The sequence below is a fragment of the Pygocentrus nattereri genome, chromosome 30 (genome assembly GCF_015220715.1).
Source record: "Pygocentrus nattereri isolate fPygNat1 chromosome 30, fPygNat1.pri, whole genome shotgun sequence".
In the NCBI taxonomy this organism is placed as follows: domain Eukaryota; kingdom Metazoa; phylum Chordata; class Actinopteri; order Characiformes; family Serrasalmidae; genus Pygocentrus; species Pygocentrus nattereri.
Genome location: NC_051240.1, coordinates 7,011,317 through 7,033,900, shown reverse-complemented (window position 1 = coordinate 7,033,900; position 22,584 = coordinate 7,011,317). Strand labels below are relative to the sequence as shown.

The 22,584-nt window shown below is 40.9% G+C and overlaps 1 protein-coding gene across 3 annotated transcripts; it reads left to right on the top strand.

The window, feature by feature from the left end:
* Nucleotides 1–1,007: 1,007 nt before the first annotated feature.
* Nucleotides 1,008–22,124, top strand: acox1 (acyl-CoA oxidase 1, palmitoyl). Of its 3 annotated transcripts, none has more exons than XM_017693021.2 (14): nt 1,008–1,031; nt 2,851–3,010; nt 10,756–10,916; nt 13,393–13,500; nt 13,790–13,909; nt 14,454–14,569; nt 14,839–15,008; nt 15,138–15,300; nt 15,838–16,028; nt 16,773–16,946; nt 17,555–17,660; nt 18,878–19,021; nt 19,743–19,949; nt 20,385–22,124. In XM_017693021.2, the coding sequence occupies exons 2-14, from the start codon at nt 2,901–2,903 to the stop codon at nt 20,433–20,435; spliced, it is 1,821 nt and encodes a 606-aa protein (XP_017548510.1). In that variant the 5' UTR covers nt 1,008–1,031; nt 2,851–2,900; the 3' UTR covers nt 20,436–22,124. The 3 variants fall into 3 exon arrangements, with proteins under 3 accessions (XP_017548510.1, XP_017548508.1, XP_017548509.1); XM_017693019.2 differs by lacking the exon at nt 1,008–1,031 and adding an exon at nt 1,784–2,017; XM_017693020.2 differs by lacking the exons at nt 1,008–1,031; nt 10,756–10,916 and adding exons at nt 1,784–2,017; nt 5,026–5,186.
* Nucleotides 22,125–22,584: the final 460 nt, after the last annotated feature.

The window sequence follows — 22,584 nt, the reverse complement described above, 5'->3', positions numbered from 1 at the left end:
TCTATTGTTTTTTTACCCTTTTCACACTGTATTCTTTACTGACACAAAGCAAAAAAAAGCTAAACAAATAACAAAAGCTGTTATTTACTTACAAACCTAAAGAGATGCTTTCAAAAAAGTCACAATAAGTGGTCTTAATGGTCTTGACAGGCTCTTAAATGACGTTGCTGCTGTTGTTTATTCTCAGTTGTGTAGGTGGGGAGATGAAAGCTCTGTAGACACTATCTGGATTTAAACATGAACAACTTTATTTCAAATCTATCTATCTATAACAATATAACAAATACAGGATGAGTGTAAAGACACCTCACTGTGGCTGCGTTTACTTTGGATCAGACTTTTTCTTTCTGTTGATAAAGTTAGTGGTGGCTACAGTAAGTCGTGTGTTTTTTGAAAAATGGGACACGACCTTCAGATGCCCTTAGAAAACCTTTAAATGCCTCAAATTCCATTACTAACCATTAGCCGTCATTACAAAACCACAAGGAACGAGCCTGTGGGAGGATGGGATTCTGATGCTAAGGGAAAGAATGAGAAGGTATTTTCCACTGAGATGATTGAGAAATCCTTCCCATTAAGGTAGCAGCTATTCACTTCAGCGGTCACAAAGTGAGTGAGGGCACCGCTCATAAAGTGCACTGTGCATTATTGCAAACAACAACAGAATGACAGCAGCAATAAAGGTATGTATGTGTGTGTAGAACTGAGCGAGGTTCAGTAAATAACGTGTGTATGTTAGCCAGAGTCCAGTGAGAGTGCCGAGAGTGGTGGGAAGAGGCAGTGTGTAAAACAGTCGTTCCCAAGGCTGATGGCCTGTTTGTCCTGGACTTCGCATTCCTGGTGATAGATGTGTGAAGGGGCTGTGTTGGAGGTGTGTACCGTCCTCTGATGCTGAGTGGTCCTTTGATGACCCAGGTGTAGTAAATGATCTATAGAGAGGGGAAGGCTGCTCCTAAAACAGACTGTGCAGTTTTGACCACACGCTGGAGAGCCTTCCTGTCCTGAGCAGGGCAGTTTCCATACCAGCCTAGGTAGGTTTCCTACCGCTGGTAGGAAATGCAATTTAATCGATTTATTTTAATCCATTAAAATCCATGGTGGAAGGATACGTTAGAGGGCTCTAAGGCCAAACAGTCCCTAAAGAAAACTTTAAAACCAGATTTTCTACTATTTTACCGTAAGTAACATTCCACATGAACACCCAGAAGATGTGTTGGTTCACCGGTGGTTTCGGACGGTAAATACAATGGCTGTAGACACAGTGACCCCTGGTTCCTATCACTGTAAAGATATCTGTGTCTCTACAATCAACTATTTCATAGCAAACCACTCTGAGTTACTTTGGTTACATTTCAACTATTGAATTAAACAGAAATTTTGCAAAATGGGTGGAATTTCCCTTTAAAGCAAAACAGATCTAATAGCTCCCCTCCTGAACCATGCAAGGTGGCTCATGGGAGGTGCACACCCTCCGCAAAAAGGGACTGTTTATTGTATATGTTGTGTTATTTTCTGTCAAGCAGTGATTTCAGGTAGTTGGGGTGAGTATCCACCGTAAAACAGAGGTATGGCTGGCGATGAAACCCATTAAAATATATGCCTGACCTTATACGATATATGAGCGTACATGTGGTCCAGTAGCAGATTTCCGTATAGGCCTCACTGGTTTTGCCTGTACGCCCTGTAATTCCTCGTCTACGTAGATGAAGGGTTTAGGGAGTAGGGAGTAGGGTGTAGGGTGTAGGGTGTAGGGCACTAGCAGGCACCGTTCGGAATAGCACGCACCCTCAATGTATCCCTGTTGCGGATCTTGCCGAAGGTCTAGCTAGGCCAGAGTGGAACCATTACACAACAGGTTCTCCACAAATAAACGCTTCAGCTCGCTGCTGCTCGTCCTCACCTCCAGCCATGAATCCTGATATTTGCCGAGAACGAGAAAATGCCACGTTTAACACGGAGACCCTCACCAACATGCTGGACGGCAGTGCAGAGAAGACCAGGCGGAGAAGAGAAATAGGTCTGACACAGTTCATTAATCCAGCTGTAAACACTCTCAGCAGTGGAGTTACTGGCTGCAGGGCCGTGTAACTCTGATAGACCACTTTTTAAAAACATATCGACTATATTATTATATAGCGAGTTGTTTTCATAGCCTTATTTTTTGGCATAATCCTTTTACACTTCTTCCCAAAGCTCCTTTAGTGCACACAGTGCTAGTGGGTGAAAAGTGATTGCATCTTGCATGGGTGTCGAGGGTTCTTTAATAAAGGAAATAGAACCATGTTTAGAACCATTTGCATGCTTAAATGGTTCTTTGCATGGTCAGATGATTCTTCAAATTGATGGAGATTGTGTTTTTATATGGTTCTATGTAGATCCTTAATGAAAGCGGTTCTATGTTGCAGCAAAAAGTGTTCAAGCTTGACATTGTCACAGTAGAGGAACCCTTTTTGGTGCTGTCCAGAATCATTTTCCAAAGGGTTCGATACAGAACCATATGCAAACCGTTCTAATCACCCTGTCCGAAGAACAGTTTCACCATGCAGAGAACCATTTAAGCATGCAGATAGTTCTATATAGAACCTATGGCACTAAATGGAACCATCAGAATAGAGCAACGTCTGACTCAAATAGGAAGACCGTCATGCTACGTATAATAATGGCAACACAGTTCAACTTCCAACGGCATAGAAGAGCTTACAGATTGACCCGAAGGCTGAAGGAACTATCTAGCACGCTTTGTTTACTTATAAACTTTTTTAGTTTTTATCTGTAGAGTTAAAATGGATAGAGTTGCTTTTAAACTTGTTTAAACTTGTTTGCCTCCCTGTATCCCTTGCCTTGTATCAGAGTCTCTAGTGATCAATGACCCTGACTTCCAGCACGATGACCCAAACTTCATGTCCCGCAGCGAGCGTTACGATGCCGCCGTGAAGAAGAGCTCCCAGATGATCATGAAGCTCAGAGATTATGGCATCTCTGACCCAGAGGAGATATATTTCTATAAAAGGTACTGATTACTGTGACCCCTACAGGACAGGCCCCTGTCTGAGTGCCCCATCTGCAAGTTCAACACATCTGCTTTCACTTTTAATTAGTTTTGTCTGAACTTTGCAGAAGACATGGTTCTGCAAGACCTTAATTTCAATACCATTAATGATAGTAGCTTTATTTATATTGCACTTTCCAGCAAGAACAGTTCAAAATGCTTTACAGCACTAAAATCTATATAAAAATGAACGCAGATACAGAAAAATGAACACATTGTGTGTTAGTGGCATAAAATATTCATGGTCTTTTCTTATGCCACATAAGCCTGTTTTTACATTAGTATGTATATATAATGCCTTTAGGTTCTTTTTAGGTCTATTGCTGCACAAACCTGCATTTGCCTACCATTTACATTACATGAACTCCTGAACACCACGTTACTCATTGAGCAATCCTCAGTTTATAGGTTTTTAAACTACCCCTCTGTTTTCCTTGACTTGTAATAACCCCAGAAATCAAGCTAAATCCCTTTTAGTGCAAAAAGGCTCTGAACAGTGGACCCGAGCATCTTTTTATTCATTGTATTGGTTGAAATGCACATTAAATGTTAGAGTGAAATGCACATTAAATGTTAGAGGTGAATTTTCTGTTGGAAGCCTGGTTGGCCCTTTGTTGTGCCATTGGCTATGTAACCTGTTCTCTAGCTCTGTACAATCATCTGCAGATGCCTGTGTACATGTTATAGTGCATGGCAGGATAGTCCAAGCAAAGGGCAAAGGTTGCATTCAGATTAAAGATGTGGGTAAAAGGTTGTCAACTGTAATCACAGTACACCTCGTCATGCTATGTTTATGACTCTGATTAGGAAATAGGAATTAGGAAGCAATTTTAAATGATTTCATTCCAATGCATATACAGTATGGGTTTTTTTTAAAGGTGATGGACAGTGTCATGGGGCTTTATTTACCTATACTGTAGGTTGGATCATAGTTCTAGGTTAACGGTAATGTTTCAGTGAGATGCTTCAACTGGCCAAGTCTTAAACTGCAGCATGAGATAAATGCTCCAAATTGTGACTTCTGTCCACTCACTGGTCACTTTATTAGAAACACCTACCTTATACTTCCACTCACTGGCCACTTTATTAGAAACACCTACCTTGTACTTCCACTCACTGGCCACTTTATTAGAAACACCTACCTTATACTTCCACTCCCTGGACACTTTATTAGAAACACCTACCGTGTACTTCCACTCACTGGACACTTTATTAGAAACACCTACCGTGTACTTTTACTCACTGGCCACTTTATTAGAAACACCTACCGTGTACTTCCACTCACTGGACACTTTATTAGAAACACCTACCGTGTACTTTTACTCACTGGCCACTTTATTAGAAACACCTACCGTGTACTTCCACTCACTGGACACTTTATTAGAAACACCTACCGTGTACTTCCACTCACTGGCCACTTTATTAGAAACACCTACATTCTACATCCACCCACTGGACACCGTCGTTCATCGTTGGATAGTTTCCGACCACAGAGCCACTGTTCATTCTTTGTTCTTCGCACAGCAGTGACACTAACGTGGTAGTGTGTGTGAGTTTCTACACACGCCAGTATCACTACTAAGCTGAGAGTGCACCTCCAGCTCTAACTGTGGTTGGTTAGTGTAGTGGGCAACACCTCTGCCTTCTACACTGTAGACTGGGGTTCACTCCCCTGCCTGGGTCAGCACCCTACACTATACCAATAAGAGTCCTTGGGCAAGACTGCTAACACCACCTTGGCCTGCCTGTGTAAAATGATCAAACTGTAAGTCACTCTGGATAAGAGCGTCAACCAAATGCTGTAAATGTAAAAGAAACTGTACACCAGCAATGTGGAGCTACAAGGGGTTTTTGATAAAGTGTGCTTTCAGACACAAACCATAGATGGAGTGAATAACGGGAGCTTGTTGTGCTGGGCAGTGATCCTAAGATAACGAAGTACGTGACGTAGCTAAGGTATGTGTCCGTTCCTGCAGAACTGCACGAAGAACCTTCCACGAGGCTTTCGGTCTCCACTACACAATGTTCCTCCCCACGTTGTACAGCCAGTGCACTCCTGAGCAGCAAAAGAAGTGGCTGCCACTGGCCGAAAACTTCAAGGCACTAGGCACCTACGCCCAGACTGAGCTGGGGCACGGTCAGTCCTTGTCATGCAGAGAATCGTGGGATATATAGTTCTTTGTGTAATGGCGGTCCAGATGGAGTAAATGGCTGAATAATGACATGGTTTCTGTGCAGGTTAGTGTGGCTGGTGTTTGACAGCTCTTGTTGTTGGTTGGTAGTTTTTTCTCTCTCTGAATCTCAGAACACTTTCTGTAGTTTAGACTACAGATTGGTGGTCACCTAGTTGAACCAGTTTTACTTCAATTGAAACTCTGAGAGAAGGACATAGTCTTGGAAAGAAAACCCTCCCACAGAATCTACTTCACTTCTTTCTCCCTCTTTTCTTTCCTCCCATCTTCTCACCTTCCTGAACTGCTAACCCGATCTGCATGTGTGCATGGGCCGGCCATGGAAAGAGCTTAAAGCTTTGGTGCATGATGATGGTGAATGTTTGATTATACTTCTTCATTTCCTTTAATCTATCAACAGCAGATTAAGGCATCAGTAGATCACTCGTGTTGTGAATGCTTATGTTGAAGCTAGAGATACCATGTTAAGAGCAATGCCAGTGACTTTTTGATGCTCTTCTAGACTTCTTCTTCTTCAGAAGTCTAAAAGAACAAAAAAATGACCTTGCTACACCTGTGAGGGTCCTCCCTCTCCCCCATTCATCAGCACAATGCTAGCTAATGTGGGCCTCTGTTAGCTAACATAACAGAATTGGCAGCAAGGCTGAGTTCAGATGGCAGCACGTCGCACTACATGCTAAATGGAGAGAATCAGAGGTGGACGAAGTACGCAAATCATGAACTTGAGTTAAAGTAGAGACACCCAAGGTAAAATATTACTCCAGTAAAAGTAGAAGTCCTTACTCTAGACTTCAACTTGAGTAAAAGTACTAAAGTATTTACCTTCAAATGTACTAAAAAACATTTTTGTAACCAGACTGGCTTCATGAACTCATTTCAGGTGAAAGTCCTCCAGCGTCTCTCTTGGTAAACCAGTCTTTTAATAGAACGTCATTAATTAGTGACGCTGACGTCTATTAAAATGATCAGAAGCACAAAACACTGAAGGTAAACAGTTTCCATCAGGGAGAACCGAGTGGCTCTGAAATCACTTTTTACACACAAGCAAAGTTTCAGTTTCAGATTTATTTACAACTTAGTTCCAAGTTTAAGTTTAATAAAAACTGGCTTTAAACTCAGGATCACAGATGAGCTCCTTTACTGTGTTGATCTGTAGGCGTCTGTTCATAAACATAAACCAGCCCAAACTCATTTACTATAAAATGAAATGGTGTTTGTAGAAATTCAGAAAAAAGCCGCGTCAGTCTCGACTGCATATGTGGACATATTTCTATATTGTGCTCTATTTACACAAAGTTAGATTAATTCCATCATTTACGGAGATGCATGTGCTCCCACATTGACGTTGAACCGTGTGCTGCACTGGGTCGGTATGACCAACAGGTCAAAACAAGCTCAGAACAAAGTGGCTGCTGTGCCCTGATTGGTGCTCTGGCTTTGCGCTTTTGTTTTGACATGTTACGTTTTTATACACACAGAAACCAAAAGGAACGACAGATTTCTCAGAATGTAGTGGAGGAAAAAGTCAGATATTAGACTCTGAAATGTAGTGGAGTGAAAGGAAAAAGTCGCCCAGAATGGAAATACTTAAGTACAGATACACAAAAAAACTACTTAAGTACAGTAACGAATTACATTTACTTAGTTACTGTCCACCACTGGGGAGAATAAACTGTCTTTCCGCCAGCGTGCTTTCTCAACTGCCATAGCAGACGAGCAGTTGAGTCTCACTCAAAATTGGCTTATGTGAACATAAAAAATATGATTGATTAATCGCTTTTCCAATCCAACAGAAAGGTAAAGCAGCTCTCTCTCCTCTACTTGTCCTCTACATGTTTTGTTGTTGAGGATGTTGGAATAACAGTAGATCCCTCTCTGATTTGTCCTGTCGCCCCCTTCAGTGCTGAGTGTTTTAACCACCATAGTAACATAAGAACGCATGGTGATTTCATACAGAAGGACCAAGCGTTTAGGTGGAGCGCTGTCATTTGCATGTTTCTGGCCTTAGTCTTCCTGCTTGGCTCATGTAAACATTAGCAATGTTAGCAAGTGCCTTGAACACCAGAACCAGCCAGCAAAGTGATTTTGAAAAAGAAAATGTATTTCTACATTAAAGTACTACCAAACTACGCTGAACTTCTCACCAAGCTATATGGTAAAAAGACGAATGTCGCTGTTTCTCAAGCTCTTTTATCAAACCTCAATGAGCTCTCCAGTTCAGTTTTACCCAAACACTTTATTGGTTATCCCAGCAAAAGTGATGCATGACGAGTGGAGCTTCTCCGCTTTAGCGTTGTTCAACTCGATCTGCAGTTGGAAAAGGCTGATTGAAATTTACACACAGAAAGACCATTAGTCTTTTAAATAAAAAGACAAATACCATGTTATCTCAGCTAATGTTGCTATTCTAGTCTTTTTCACACTGTATCTTTCAGCTTGAACACAGCGAGTTTGTGAAATAGTAAAGTGATTTTCAAAAGTTTTATTTAATTCAATTTATATGAATGTAGTGTAAAAATCGATGTGATTGTGAGGTTTATAGGTGTTTCTAAATAGTACAGCAGCACTTTGTGTAGTGTCGGTTATGTTATGCCACGCTATACAATGCTGGGTGTTGCAGACTTTTTTCATTAAGCTGGAGAAAAGACTTTTCTGCACACACAAACTACCAAATGAAGTTCTGGCAAAGTACCAGATAGCAGTATTGCAGCAGTTTTGTTTGAAAATCAGGTTGGAGCCAAAGTGAAAAAGGCATTGGAGATGTGGAGAGGAAAGTAGAGCCGCTGTGTAGAGGGGAGCCAGAGTCTGAGACAGATGATGCTTGCAGGGGGAATCGGGGCCATGTAGGAGATTCCATGTGAAGCTGTGCCAGATCAAGTGGTTCAAAAACATGATTGCAGTGCAGTTTTTCAGATGGAAAGCCCTGTGCCTATTGATTATATTTGTGAGTGGGGTGAAAAAATCAATGTGATTGTGATGTTTATTGGTGAGTTTACGCAGTACAGCAGCACTTTCTACAGTGTCTGTTATTCGATGCTACGCTATTCTACGCTATGCGATGCTGCGTTATCCAAGGCTCCTCTATTTAAAAGAATAATTCGGCTGAAGATTTGCACAGTTCTGTCTTTGGTCAAATGTGGTCAATTAGCCAAGACATGTTTGGTGCTGGAAGTGTGCTTCTTTAGTTTAGTACTGGAGATATGAACAAACCGCATGTCTGAATTCTTACGCTTGGTTGAAACCGTGTCTGCTTGTTGAACAAGTCTATCTGGCAATACTTTTGTGGTTTGTGACGCTGAATGACATACTGCTATAAAATGTATTAAAGTATATGTCTAAAGCCTAAATCTTGTCTAGGAAGGGTTTTTCATTCTTAAAGCATTCTCCCTCAAGTTCATTCCAGTTCTACACCAGATGTGATCTACAGTGGGGCAAAAAAGTATTTAGTCAGCCACTGATTCTGCAAGTTCTCCTACTTAGAAAGATGAGAGAGGTCTGTAATTTTCATCATAGGTACACTTCAACTATGAGAGACAAAATGAGAAAAGAAATCCAGGAAATCACATTGTAGGATTTTTAAAGAATTTATTTGTAAATTATGGTGGAAAATAAGTTTTTGGTCAATAACAAAAGTTCAACTCAATACTTTTGACAATGACAGAGGTCAAACATTTCCTGCAAGTCTTCACCAGGTTTGCACACTGTAGCTGGTATTTTGGCCCATTCCTTCTGCAGATCTCCTCTAGAGCAGTGATGTTTTGGGGCTGTCGCTGGGCAACATTTCAACTCCCTCCACAAATTTTCCATGGGGTTGAGGTCTGGACACTGACCTCTCCAGGACCTTGAAATGCTTTTTACGGAGCCACTCCTTTGTTGCCCGAGCGGTGTGTTTGGGATCATTGTCATGCTGGAAGACCCAGCCACGTTCCATCTTCAATGCTCTCGCTGATGGAAGGAGGTTTTGGCTTAAAATCTCACGATACATGGCTCCATTCATTCTTCCCTTAACACGGATCAGTCGTCCTGTCCCCCTTGCAGAAAAACAGCTCCAAAGCCTGATGTTTCAACCTCCATGCTTCACAGTAGGTATGGTGTTCTTGGGATGCAACTCAGCATTCTTCTTCCTCCAAAAACGACGAGTTGAGTTTTTACCAAAAAGTTCTGTTTTGATTTCATCTGACCACATGATATTCTCCCAATCCTCTTCTGGATCATTCATATGCTCTCTGGCAAACTTCAGGTGGGCCTGGACATGTACTGGCTTAAGTAGAGGGACACGCCTGGCACTGCAGGATTTGAGTCCCTCTCGGCGTCGTGTGTTACTGATGGTAGCCTTTGTTACTTTGGTCCCAGCTCTCTGGAGGTCATTCATCAGGTCCCTCTGAGTAGTTCTGGGATTTGCTCACCGTTCTCATGATCATTTTGACCCCACGGGATGAGATCTTGTGTGGGGACCCAGATCGAGGGAGATTATCAATGGTCTTGTATGTCTTCCATTTCCTTACAATTGCTCCCACAGTTGATTTGTTCACACCAACCTGCTTGCCTGTTGTAGAGTCACTCTTCCCAGCCTGGTGCAGGGCTACAATTTTCTTCCTGGTGTCCTTCGACAGCTCTTTGGTCTTGGTTAAGTTTGGAGTCTGTCTGTTTGAGGCTGTGGACAGGTGTCTTTTATACAGATAATGAGGTCAAATAGGTGTCATTAATACAGGTAACGAGTGGAGAACAGAAGAGCTTTTTAAAGAAGAAGTTACAGGTCTGTGACAGCCAGATATCTTGCTTGTTTATGGGTGACCAAATAATTATTTTCCACCATAATTTACAAATAAATTCTTTAAAAATCCTGCAAGGTGATTTCCTGGATTTTTTTCTCATATTGTCTCTCATAGTTGAAGTGTACCCATGATCAAAATTACAGACCTCTCTCATCTTTCTAAGTAGGAGAACTTGCACAATCAGTAGCTGACTAAGTACTTTTTTGTCCCACTGTATGCTAAATCTTTTTTTTTTTTTTTTGTCCCTACACTTTTGATTGGAGATTGACACCTTCACATATGCTAATAATAAGATCGCTGGGTTTTCAAATCAGGTTCCACCATGAAATGCACTTAATCGTTATCCAGTAGCAGCTAAAGTGCTGCTTAGCAACTTCGTCTCACTGGTTTGCATTAATTTAACCACTGATAATTCAACTGAGTGGAATGTTTGATCAGCACCAAGTCTCTTCTGTCTCTCTCCCTCTTTTTTTTTTTTTTTTTTCCCCTGTATCCATTCTTCTCTGTCCATCTGGGATCATACTCTAACCATCTCTATCTACTCTGCGAAACGTTTCCTGCATTCTTTTATTCATACTGTTTTCCATCTTCTTTTTCCTCTGTTCTTTTGTGTAATTACCACACCCCTCTAACTTTTGTGCACACTTGATTCCTTTTTCCGTCTTTTCCATCCAACTTCCTTTTGTATCTTTTCATGCTGCCCCCCAAAACTGCCCCTTCACCTTTGCCCTGAACTCAGATGTGTCCATCGTGGTTTTTCCGAGCCTCTGGACCTGCACCTGGGGATGTTTCTGACGACCCTGCTGAACCAGGCTTCTCCCACGCAGCTCGACACCTTCTTCACACCCGCCTGGAACCTGGAGATCGTCGGCACTTATGCTCAGACAGAGCTGGGTCACGGTAAACAACCTGGCAACCCATGCGAGCTGCTTTAAAACCACTTTAGAGACATTTATTGTGGGTCTGGGTGGCAAAACATTATTTATATATCTATATATTTTTTTTGTTAATTTGTAATGTGAGCTTGAGGTATTTTTGATAAAATGATGCTGTTCTGATCCTCAATTCGCCAGTGAAGCTTGAGCCAAAGTCCTTATAGGAAAGCCTGTTTACTCAGACACTGTTTTGGCAGTTATGTTCAGTCATACAAGACCAGGCTCCTATTTGTTTGAATGGGGGAAGACCTAAACAAATGGAAACTGAAGGACAAATTGCTGTTTCAAAATCATTGGAAAGCACTAACAAAATTCCGACTCATAGTCTGAAGCGTTTGGCTCAAGGTTTTTTTTCCGTCGGATTGGCTGCTACGCTTGCGCAGATCTCTGCAGCGATTCTCTGTAAATGGACGCCATGTTAAGCGTTTTGAGCTTTTCGTTAAACTTGTGATCTGATGCTGCTTTTCAAGCCCCAAAAATGGCAGACAAGGCTGTTTGAGTGTAAAATCCCTAAATAAGAAGATGCTGTAGAATATTTCATAACTAAAAACTTAAACAATCACTTCGCTGTTTGTAGATTGTACTGCAACTCTGCTAGCTAGCTAGTTAGCCTGCTAAGGGCTGAAGGTAGCGAAAGAGAAGGGCAGTGCACCACAGTCCTCATCCTAAACTTGAAGCTCAGGCCAGTCGGAGCAATAATTTAGAGTTAATATATTATATATTATAAATAAGAGTTAGTATGCAGTCTATGTATCGTCAGACTCCTCAATAAAGGACTGAATTAGCTTAGCTAATAATGCTAGCGTAGCATGCATTCCTGTTGAAAAATTGTGTGCGTCCCAATTCAGGGGCTGCATCCTTCAAAGGATGCGGTCTACGACGCCGTGTTCTTCGAAGACTGTGTAGACCCACGAAGGCTGATCCGAAATAAGACGATCTTGAGAGGGATTTCCGGTTTGCGTCACAGCATCATTGTTCCCGGCCTCACCGTTGCATCATGAAACATCGCTCCTGTCAAGTCTTTGTTTGTTTATTTATTCATTTTATTATGATTAAAGTTCTATAAAGACGGAGCCAGAAACTTTTTGTTTTATTTTTCATTCATTAGAGCTGGAGATGCTTCACAGCTGGCACCTGCTCCAGTGCGTGGTGTGTCTTAGACTGATGAGTGGCTTTCTTAACATTTGTACTGTTAGCTATTCGATTCGATGTAAACCCAACACTTCTGTTTAAAAGTGTACTTCTCAGACACCATTCACTCCTCTCCTGATGCCGAGATGTTCTCGAATCCTCGTGTTGGCTGGTGAAGGATCCATCCATGGGATCTTTTGTTGCCATGGAAAAGAAGGATGCGTTTCTCTGCCGCGTAAGAAGGAGTCTTCGAAATGGGACAGCCTAGTCACACTACTGCAGTTGGCCTTAAGCTGCAGCCTCCGAAGGGTGTAGCCCCTGAATTGGGACACAGCAATTGACTCCACGTTGACCCATCTATCCATGCCTTGTCCTGATGGGGGTGTCTAGCTCTCAACACTTGTTTAATGGTGCTGTTTTGATTCTAACAGAGACTAACGAGTCATGACAAGTTGGTTTGGAGCAATTAAGTCTATTTTTTACTTTGGGCTAATTGTGCTGCGTGTTGTTTGGTGGGAGCTCTGCATGCCTCCGTATAATGGCCATGCTGGAAAAGGAATCTGCTCTTGGGAACGCAGCCAGACTCTAGAGCCAACACGTAATCTTCAGCAGCCATAGAGCTCCTACTGTCGGAATCTCTTAGAACTTTACAAATCCTTCTCTCAGAGTTTCTGGAGCTTTTAAAATATTCTTTCTCAAAGTGGGCTTTCAGAGCGCCGTCCCCCCTCTGTCTTGACTTTACAGTCACTGAGACTTTTTCACTGGAAAGACCAGAAAGATAAAGCAACTGTTTCATTTTGGCTGTCAAACACCTGCTTAATGTTATTTTATCAGCTTTTATTATAATCTCTGATTGTTGTTGTAGAAGATTTTAGGGCTGCTGGAATTTCAGTCATTTATTTATTATTCCAGTTCTTTATTTTTTGATATTTTTCCATTTGAATATCTCGCTCTCTCTCGCTCTCTCTCTCTCTCTCTCTCTCTCTCTCTCTCTCTCTCTCTCTCTCTCTCTCTCTCTCTCTCTCTCTCTCTCTCTCTCTCTGTTTCTCTCTCTCTCTCTCTCTCTCTCTCTCTCTCTCTCTCTCTCTCTCTCTCTCTCTCTCTCTCTCTCTCTCTGTCTGTTTCTCTCTCTCTCTCTCTCTCTCTCTCTGTCTGTTTCTCTCTCTCTCTCTCTCTCTCTCTCTCTCTCTCTCTCTCTCTCTCTCTCTCTCTCTCTAGTATTAGGTTTTATTGTTACTGTTCTCTGTAATAACTCATCTTTTTCTTTTTATTGTGGCGTCTTTGCTGCTGTTTTATTATCTGCTCTTCAGGCACACACATCCGCAAGCTGGAGACCACGGCGACCTATGACCCCTCCACTCAGGAGTTTGTTCTGAATTGCCCAACAGTCTCCTCCATTAAGTGGTGGCCTGGAGGACGTGAGTGACCGCAATAAAACATATCCCAGTGTATTATGAGCCTTTCATGTGAACAATATAAGCCCATCAGTCTCTATTTAGAATACTTGGAAATCAGTATTTATCGGGATGTGACAGGGTGAAAATGTATAAATCATAAGGCGTAAGTCACTTTTCTGACCTCATGTCTTCTATAAACATAAGAGTAAGACCCTCCCTGACCCATTGATCCATACTTAGAATGAAATGGTTTCCACATGTAAGGATAGTTTATTTGTGCTTTAATGATTGGTTGTGTGTTTCTCTCTAGTGGGTAAGACTTCGAATCACGCCATTGTGTTGGCCCAGCTCTACACGCTGGGCAAGTGTCACGGCCTGCATGCCTTTATTGTCCCCATACGCTGCATGAAAACACACCAGCCTCTGCCAGGTATGTGAATGTGTCATATATTTGTCCACAGTGTGTTTGTGTTATTTATGCACTTTCAAGAAGATCTTTTTGTGAATAGCAATACTTAGGGGGCCAAGCACTGAAGTCCTTGCACTTTTTCATTTTTATTTATTTAGTTCTTTTTCTTTTGGATAGATTTGGAGTTTACAAATCAGATAAAAATGTGATCGATTCACTTCAACCCACACAAAGACAGTAAACAAGCCATTGTAGATCTGGCATGATTACACTGTTACTCTATCAAAGGAAAAAATCACTAATTAAATTTGATGAATCTGATAATTATGCTAAGATATAGAGTGAAATTGAAAGGTACAATTTCATGTCTGTTTTGAATGATGTGTGTTTTAAAAGCTTATTTGTTTATCGCGTGTTTGTTTATCAAGTGTTTATCTCTAAAAGATATGTTGGCTTTTATCACTTAGTAAATCAGCAAAATGTTGTTTGACTGGGGATGTTCACACTTTTGCATATGTCTTTGAGCTGTACAGGAGTTGCAATTTGAGTCCGCTTTCTGTTGCAGGTGTGACTGTGGGTGATATTGGCCCAAAGTTTGGCTTTGAAGAGGTGGATAACGGATATCTGAAGCTGGAGAACGTTCGTATCCCACGCGAGAACATGCTGATGAAATATGCCCAGGTGACAAAGCACAAAGGGAACGCAAGCTGTATTACTGTGTCAGCAGACATTAGCAGTGCATCACTCTCCCTCTGTAGGAAACCATTCAACATCATGGCATCTCAAATTTCAACATGATTAGGTTGGATTGTTTTGGTTTGATTCAGAATTGATCAGATTACTGCTAGTTGCAAATGACATGCAGAATACTATCTACTAATACACTATCATGGTAATATTTTAAGGCTCGATTGACATGTACAAATATGTGCACATGACTGTGTGTGCAGGTTGAGCCCGACGGGTCGTATTTGAAGCCTCCTAGTGATAAGCTGACATATGGCACCATGGTGTTTATCCGCGCGATGATCGTGGGCGAGTCTGCCAGAGCTCTGTCCAAATCCTGCACCATCGCCATCCGCTACAGCGCCGTCCGCCACCAGTCCGAGTTACGGCCGGGGTGAGCGGTTCACACAGATGTATTTACACATTCCACACATAGACACTGACATGATGAGTTTAAAAACCCTTGGTCAAATGACACATTTTGTTTAAGTGAGAATAAGTTTGTGTGACTGTTCTCCCTCAGAGAGCCAGAGCCTCAGATTTTGGACTATCAGGCTCAGCAGTATAAGCTCTTCCCCCTGCTGGCTGCTGCCTACGCCTTCACCTTTGTGGGTCAGTACATGAGTGACACCTACCACCGCATCACCGGCCACATCAACCAGGGAGACTTCAGCCAACTGCCTGAGGTACACGCACATATTTACACAGGACGGGATTAGAATACCGTTTTTCATATTGGTGCGTGTATGTTTGTATGTATGTATGTATATGTACGTGTGTATATATAATGTATCCTCAAGTTGATGAGATGAGAATGTATATGATATTCCTATATTTGGTTCATGATAAGCGGAAATGTACATAGTTAATTAACTTAAGAGATTTATAAAAAAAAAAGTTGATATTTAATTTAGTGCTTTCTTTCTTTGTTTTTCTCTCTCCACTCTTGTCTTTCTTTCTTTTCTTTCTCCTTTATTTCTCTCATGCCATTTTCCATTTCCTCTATCCCTCTCTCCAACCTCTTTTCATGTTCTCTTTTTGTTGGCCTGTCGATCTGTTTCTCTGTCTCTATCTCTCTCCCTCCCTCCCTATCTATCTATCTATCTATCTATCTATCTATCTATCTATCTATCTATCTATCTATCTATCTATCTATCTATCTATCTATCTATCTATCTATCTATCTATCTATCTATCTATCTATCTATCTATCTATCTATCAGCTCCATGCTCTGGCTGCAGGTCTGAAGGCTTTCACCACCTGGACTGCGAATGCAGGTATAGAGGTGTGCCGGATGGCATGTGGTGGGCACGGTTACTTGTGCTGCAGCGGCCTGCCAGACATCTACGTCACCTTCACTCCCACCTGCACCTACGAGGGAGAGAACACCGTCATGATGCTGCAGACTGCCAGGTAAACACACCTGCCACAGGCCTCTCACATCCCTTTCTGACCACTCTAACAGCAGTGAGGCTAATGTACCCACTAATTAGCACTGTGCTAACTGCATGGCTTAAGCGTCAGACAGTTGCTTTGGACCGTGTGGAGCTGTTCAGTATTTCTAATAGACTTGATTATGTGGATTATGTGACACTGGAGAACACAGTTGTCTACGAACAACACTTGCTTTTATACTTTTGTCAGACATATCACATCAAAAGGCAGGTGTGTGATAATTTAGCAGTGTGCACATTGTTAATTGGTGGGATATAAGCTAGTTAGCTACATTAGCCTTGTAGATCCAGTATAAAACTAAAGGTACAGACCTGAGACACCAAACTTATATTGGCTGATTGACTGTATTTAGGGTAAGAAGAAAAGTGTGTGAATTTTATTTTTGCAGGACAGTCGCTCTGACCATCATTAAAGGGGAATTTCTATATTAAATTGTTTAGATATAAATGAGCTAAAAATTCATTCTGAGTTTTTTGGTTTGAAATGGTTCATTGTACAGACTCAGATGGCTTATCACCACCACTATGAACTATTCTGACTGGGTAAGTTTCTCTAGTGTGGAGCATTTCAGTGTGAATGACTTTACAGCTGTAATTATGCAGAAATTAAAAAAAAAATCCCTTTTCCCTTCAACTAGATTTTTTACATTAGTCTACAGTTGTGTTAGTTGTGGTATTAACTGTTGCTCTCTCTGTTTGACAGGTTTTTGGTGAAGTGTTACCGGCAGGCGCGCGAGGGGCAGCAGCTCAGTGGGACTGTGTCGTATCTAAATGAGCAGCAGCGGCTGCAGCCTCAGCCCGTGTCCTCCAGACCAACCGTGGTCAATATCAACGACCTGGCCAGCCTGGTGGAGGCATACAAGCTCCGCGCTGCCAAGTGAGTGCCAGGGAGAGAACACTAATGAAATAAACTTTGAAGATGTATTTGTTTGTCGTATAATAAATATTATTATTATTATATTAGCATCAATTTGTTATTTTGATGTACACTCAATTCACATTGTATATTTAGTCATATAAGGTCAAATAATTCAAATAATTACATTTAGGTTTGATTTGCACTCTGTATCAGCAGGTCGCTTCCACTTTTCTGTTTGTTCTGATGTTAAAATTTGCTATAAGCAGAATCTGCACTTTCCACAGAATATCTCTGCTTATTTCACTGACCTTCCTGTGCACAGTAAGTAAGCAAAATATACAAAGAGGTGTTTTACGCCATTAGGGGCCTATACCCTCAGAAAAGAGCACTGAACAGTTACTGTGGTGGTGCATTAAGAGTATACCTTCATGTCATTTATACAGGAAACAAAATTATATATACTATTTATATTCTGTTGCACTTATAGTGGTGTCTTTTGAACAAATACACACCTGCACCTTTTCCCTGGGGGCAAAGTTACATAGTTGGACTTTCAGATCATTATTGTACGTTTGAGGGACATTAACATAATTTAAATAAACCTGTATGTGTTTGATTGATTTCAGGCTGGTTGAAGTGGCGGCTAAAAGCCTGCAGGGGGAGCTGCAACGCAGCATAAGCCAGGAGGACGCCTGGAACAACAGCTCCATAGAACTCGTCCGAGCCTCTGACGTAAGCAGCGTTTCCTTCCTTTTCTTTTCTTCATGACAATGTCTTTTTCAGAAACTCTACAACAGACGAGTCTACGAGATGGCACTGTGTAAAAGTTTTAAACACTTTTGAAGGTTAGATTTAGAAAGTTGGCTGTTTAAAAAGGTGGGCGGTGTGTGTTTGTTTGCTCAGAAAAACAAAAATATTAGATCATACTAACAGCATTGATGCAATAAATAGGGAGTTCTGTCAGTGTCTTTTGCTAAATCATTTCCAAACCTGACTTTGAGGTGCCCAGTTTTATCTGTGGTTGTCGTTCAGTAATTGGTGTGGTTAATCAATGCTATATCAAATTAAATCAGGAGTGCTGATAATGGAATTGAAGACATCTAAGTGATAGCTGGAGTCCTGGAGTAAAGAGTTTTAGCTCTTTAGCTATAGCCGGTTATCACGCATCTCCGGCAGGAAACTTCCTCAAAAGTAGAATAGTTTCTCATAAAATGTCTCTCAATGTCGTCTCTGTTCCACCTTAAACGGCACCATGATGAGCTGGAATTGTAACTGCTGCATCATTAAAGGTGTAACAGGAAAATCCAAACAAGAAACTGGCAAATGAGAAGCTGGCTTGAGCTTTGCAACATTTTTAGTGTTTGACATTTTCTTGTTGCAGATTAAACGTATAAGAAACCAGCTGGAGTGATAAATGCAGATAAGTCCATTCGTCTCCAAGTTATTGATGCTCGTCTTAAATCTTTCTCTTTGCCTTTTCATTGGCAACTAGCTAGGCGAGATTGCTGTCTGTGTTGCTGTGACCAGCAGTCTGCGTGCCAACTTTCAGGGTTAAAGGGTGAATTAGCAGTTAATATATTAACTCCAGCATTTAAGACTACTTATTGTTAAAATTGTTAGTACGATCAGCAGAGCTTTATTGTACTGCAAAGAAGGATTATTTTATTTTTACTTAAAAATCGTGGAGCTGCAACAGTTAGTCACATTTTGCCAACCTAATATGCTGTTACTATACTAAACTCTTTTTATTTATTTATTTATTTTTTATTAAATGCCCCATTGTTAAATGTTGGATCACTTTTGCACAGGACTGTACCCTGGATTTGTAACTTTTCTTGCTCTTTGAAGAACTTTACATAGTCTGCAAGGAACTGGCCTTCACATATTCTAGCATAAAACATTGGTTCCCATTCATGCTAACGTGTGTTTTTCTGTGTTTGTGTCTCAAGGCTCACTGTCACTATGTGGTGGTGGAGCTGTTTGCTGCTAAGCTGAGTGAAATCAGTGATACTGCAGTGCACTCAGTCCTCAACACACTGGCTCTGCTCTACGCTCTGCACGGGATTACCCTCAACTCCGGAGACTTTCTACAGGTCACAGACACATACATGCACATCTACACGTGTGTGCGCTGTTCAGCTACGGCATCTTGTAAAGCTGCCACTCACCCAATGCCAGGCTTTCTTAACTGATTGAATCACTTGAGCTGCTTGAAATATTTGTCCAGACCTGACTGGACCTGACTTTTAATGAGAAAATGAAAATGGAAGATAAACAGTGAATTCGGAAGTACTGATTATAGCAGGTTTAAAGCATGTTTAACTTGTTTGTATACATTTGTATATTGCTTGCATATGTTTTTATTATTTTTAAGTGAAATGTTGAAGGTGAAGAAATGATTTAGTTTGACTGCAGTGCAGTTTGAAGTTTATTGGAAGGAAAATATTGAGATGTCATTTGCAGTTTTTATTAAAGTTGTCCATGGCTTTTATTGTTGCTATGTAGAAACTTAACTGCCATCATCCTATGAGGTTTTATTCTGAACTTTGAGTGATGATGGGCCAGTGAAGGCGAATTTTGGACAGAATTGTCGGGCTTGATTTGGACTAAAAACAAGATGTTGTGTGTCTGGATGGAAAACTGTATTTCCGTTTTTGACTGTGCTACCTCTTACAAATTTCAGGTCCAATTAAAGCTCTACGCTGCACATGGCACACGTTTAAAAATAGCCAATTTTCTAAACGATTACTGTACTGAAAGCTGGATGAATCTTTGAACCTTGTTTCTCTGTGGATGTTTTTGTTTGTTTTCCAGGCTGGTTTGTTGAGTGTTCCTCAGCTGTCTCAGATCACTCAGCGGATAAAGGCTCTGCTGGTGGAGATCCGGCCAAACGCCGTGGCTCTGGTCGACTCCTTTGACTACAACGATGAGATGCTGAATTCTGTCCTGGGCCGCTATGATGGAAATGTGTACGAGAGCATGTTTGAGTGGGCCAAAAGGTCCCCCCTCAACCGCACAGAGGTAAGGGCCAAATAATGTGTGTACACTACAGGTCAAGTAGTCTGGAATCAATTCAATGTCCAGAATGATGAAAAACTGTACAACATCTAAAATAAAGTCTTCAAACATGCTTCATCTTACAGAAATGGGTATCAAATAATGAGGCAGATAACTATTATAAATAGATAACTGCAGTGTAGTATTTATCATTTAATGCCTTTCTGATGTTCACGAAATACATGAAGTCATTTATTATTTTCAATATAATACAAAAAAAATGATGATAAATAAAGTGATGCCCATAAGAATGGAAGCCCAATTACAGCCCTGGTTCATAGTGGCACTCTGCTGAATCCAGACGTCATTGTGGCGTTAAGACTGGCCATGATTCAGGACAAGGCTAATATCTAATTTAATGCCACTGATGTGCCTTTTCTTTTCTTGCTTCCATTATAGGTCCACGAATCCTACTACAAGTACATGAAGCCTCTCCGGTCCAAACTGTGAGCAAGAACGTCCATCCAAAAGCATTAAAAGCACCTTCTCCTAGACAGAGAACAATCCTTCAATAAAATATCATTAGAAGACCATGACTGACCTGCTGCAGTGACCAGGGCCTTTTTTTAATCAAAGTGACCAGGGCCTTTTTTTAATCAAAGTGACCAGGGCCTTTTTTTAATCAAAGTGCTGTTTTAGGATCAGTTTAATGTCTTTCACATTCTAATGAATATCATAATATAGAGGAGGGACCTGATCCCAGACCAAAATCTACAAGAAATGATTGATGAACGTGGGCCCAGATAGATATACGTGGTCCAAAGGGGCTGTTGTAGCATAACATAAAGGGTAGCATTAAAGCGCTGGAAGAGTCGAGTGTGGAAATTGGGGCTGGAAGCAAGCGCTTCAGGGACACAATGATTGTTTGTGATTGGTATTCTGTGTCTGATTCTCTCCCGCCTCTCTGTATCCTGACCAATCAAAGGGGAGTTCCATCAATTTTTTTCCAAATTTCTGCGTAATTCAGTCAAGCCATTCAGACTGCTTTGATGTGAAATTGTTCATTGTAGAGAAACTTATTGACTATTGATGTCTTTACAGTGGTGGTGATGGGAACCAGGGGTCACAATGTCTACAAAAGAAATGTAGCAATTTATTTACCATCCAAAAACACCAGGGAACCTACATGTTTTCTGAGTGTTTATATGAAGTGGTGATAACAAAATAGCAGTAAAACTGATCGCTGGGTACTAGTTTTTCTTATTGGGGGAAAAAGAATAAAGTTTTAGGCTGGCATCTTACATCTATTGTTAAAAAAAAAAGGCATCCGGCAGCGTATTTGTAACCATTTCATGTGAAAGCTTCCTCGTCAGACGTCTTTTTTCTATCAACACTGCTGTGAACAGTTCTGTCTCTCTAAAATGGCACATCAAACCACTCTGTACAACTTGGTTTACATCATAATGATTCAATTTTGGGAAATTAAAAAAAAAATTGGTGGACTTCCCCTTCATGAGAGCGATGTGTGAGAAGTACATTTTGTAATCCTGTTTATTCTAATATATAATAATCATCATCGGGATGAAAGCACATAATAGGAACCCATTGGCTTCGGCCAATATCAGTATAACACTTTAATATGAATGTAATAAACATGGTTGGTCTACCTGTAAACGTTTTTAACTTCTTTTGAAATACTGTTTAATTGTTCATCTCATTCACGCGCAGTAAGTGTAGCTTTTTTCACAGAATGCTGAAAAGGTTGTTGCGTGGTTTATAGCAGTTGACGTCATATATGTGGGATCATTAGGTTCCTTCAGAAATCCAAAATGTTCAACTGTGTCTCCACCACTGAGTTTCCACATTTCAGAAGATAATAAAGTGCTATTTCTGTGGATGGGAATGGTGGGATATTTTAGATATTTAGGTGACTTTTTCAAAAATCATGCCTTAATTCATCAAACTGTGTCATTTGCATTTCTTTTTGTTCTGCACCGGGAAACCAGTTCATTTGCATCATACTTGTTGAGTTAATCCTTCTTTGCTCATTTTTATTTGGACTCAAATGAATTTGTAGTCAAACTACTGTGTAACTTAAAAACTGTTAAGACAGTGGAAATTTCTGATCGTCACTATCAAACTGTCTTCTTGATTAGTCATTAATTGATTATGATGAATAAAATATTAATTTGAAATGAGTGTTATTGTTGATTTATTATTGTTATTGCTCACATATTGTCGCCAAAATAAGCCTGGTCATATTTTCTGAGCCTGCTTTAATAACCACGGCCTTCTGTACATTTCAGTGTTTATTCTGGTTTAAAGAGACTGTAACTGTATTATAGGGAAGCACATTTTCCTCATCTCTCACAAATTTCCTATTTACCCCGGGTTTAGTTGATCAGCCAGGACATTTGACAAATTTAGCTTCTTTAGCACTGGAGCTATAAGGCTAACAATGCTAAAAGTCACTAGAAGTCAATAGACACCCAATTCTTTTCCATAAATCTATTCTCAAAACCTTTCAACTACTGTGTACATTTGTTCATGAAGACCAGGATGCAGTTTTGTCCTTTTTTATGGCTCACAGTAATACTGTGCTCTAAACTAGGGTTTCTCTACCTGAGGGCTGTGGACCACCATTGGGCTGTGAAGTACC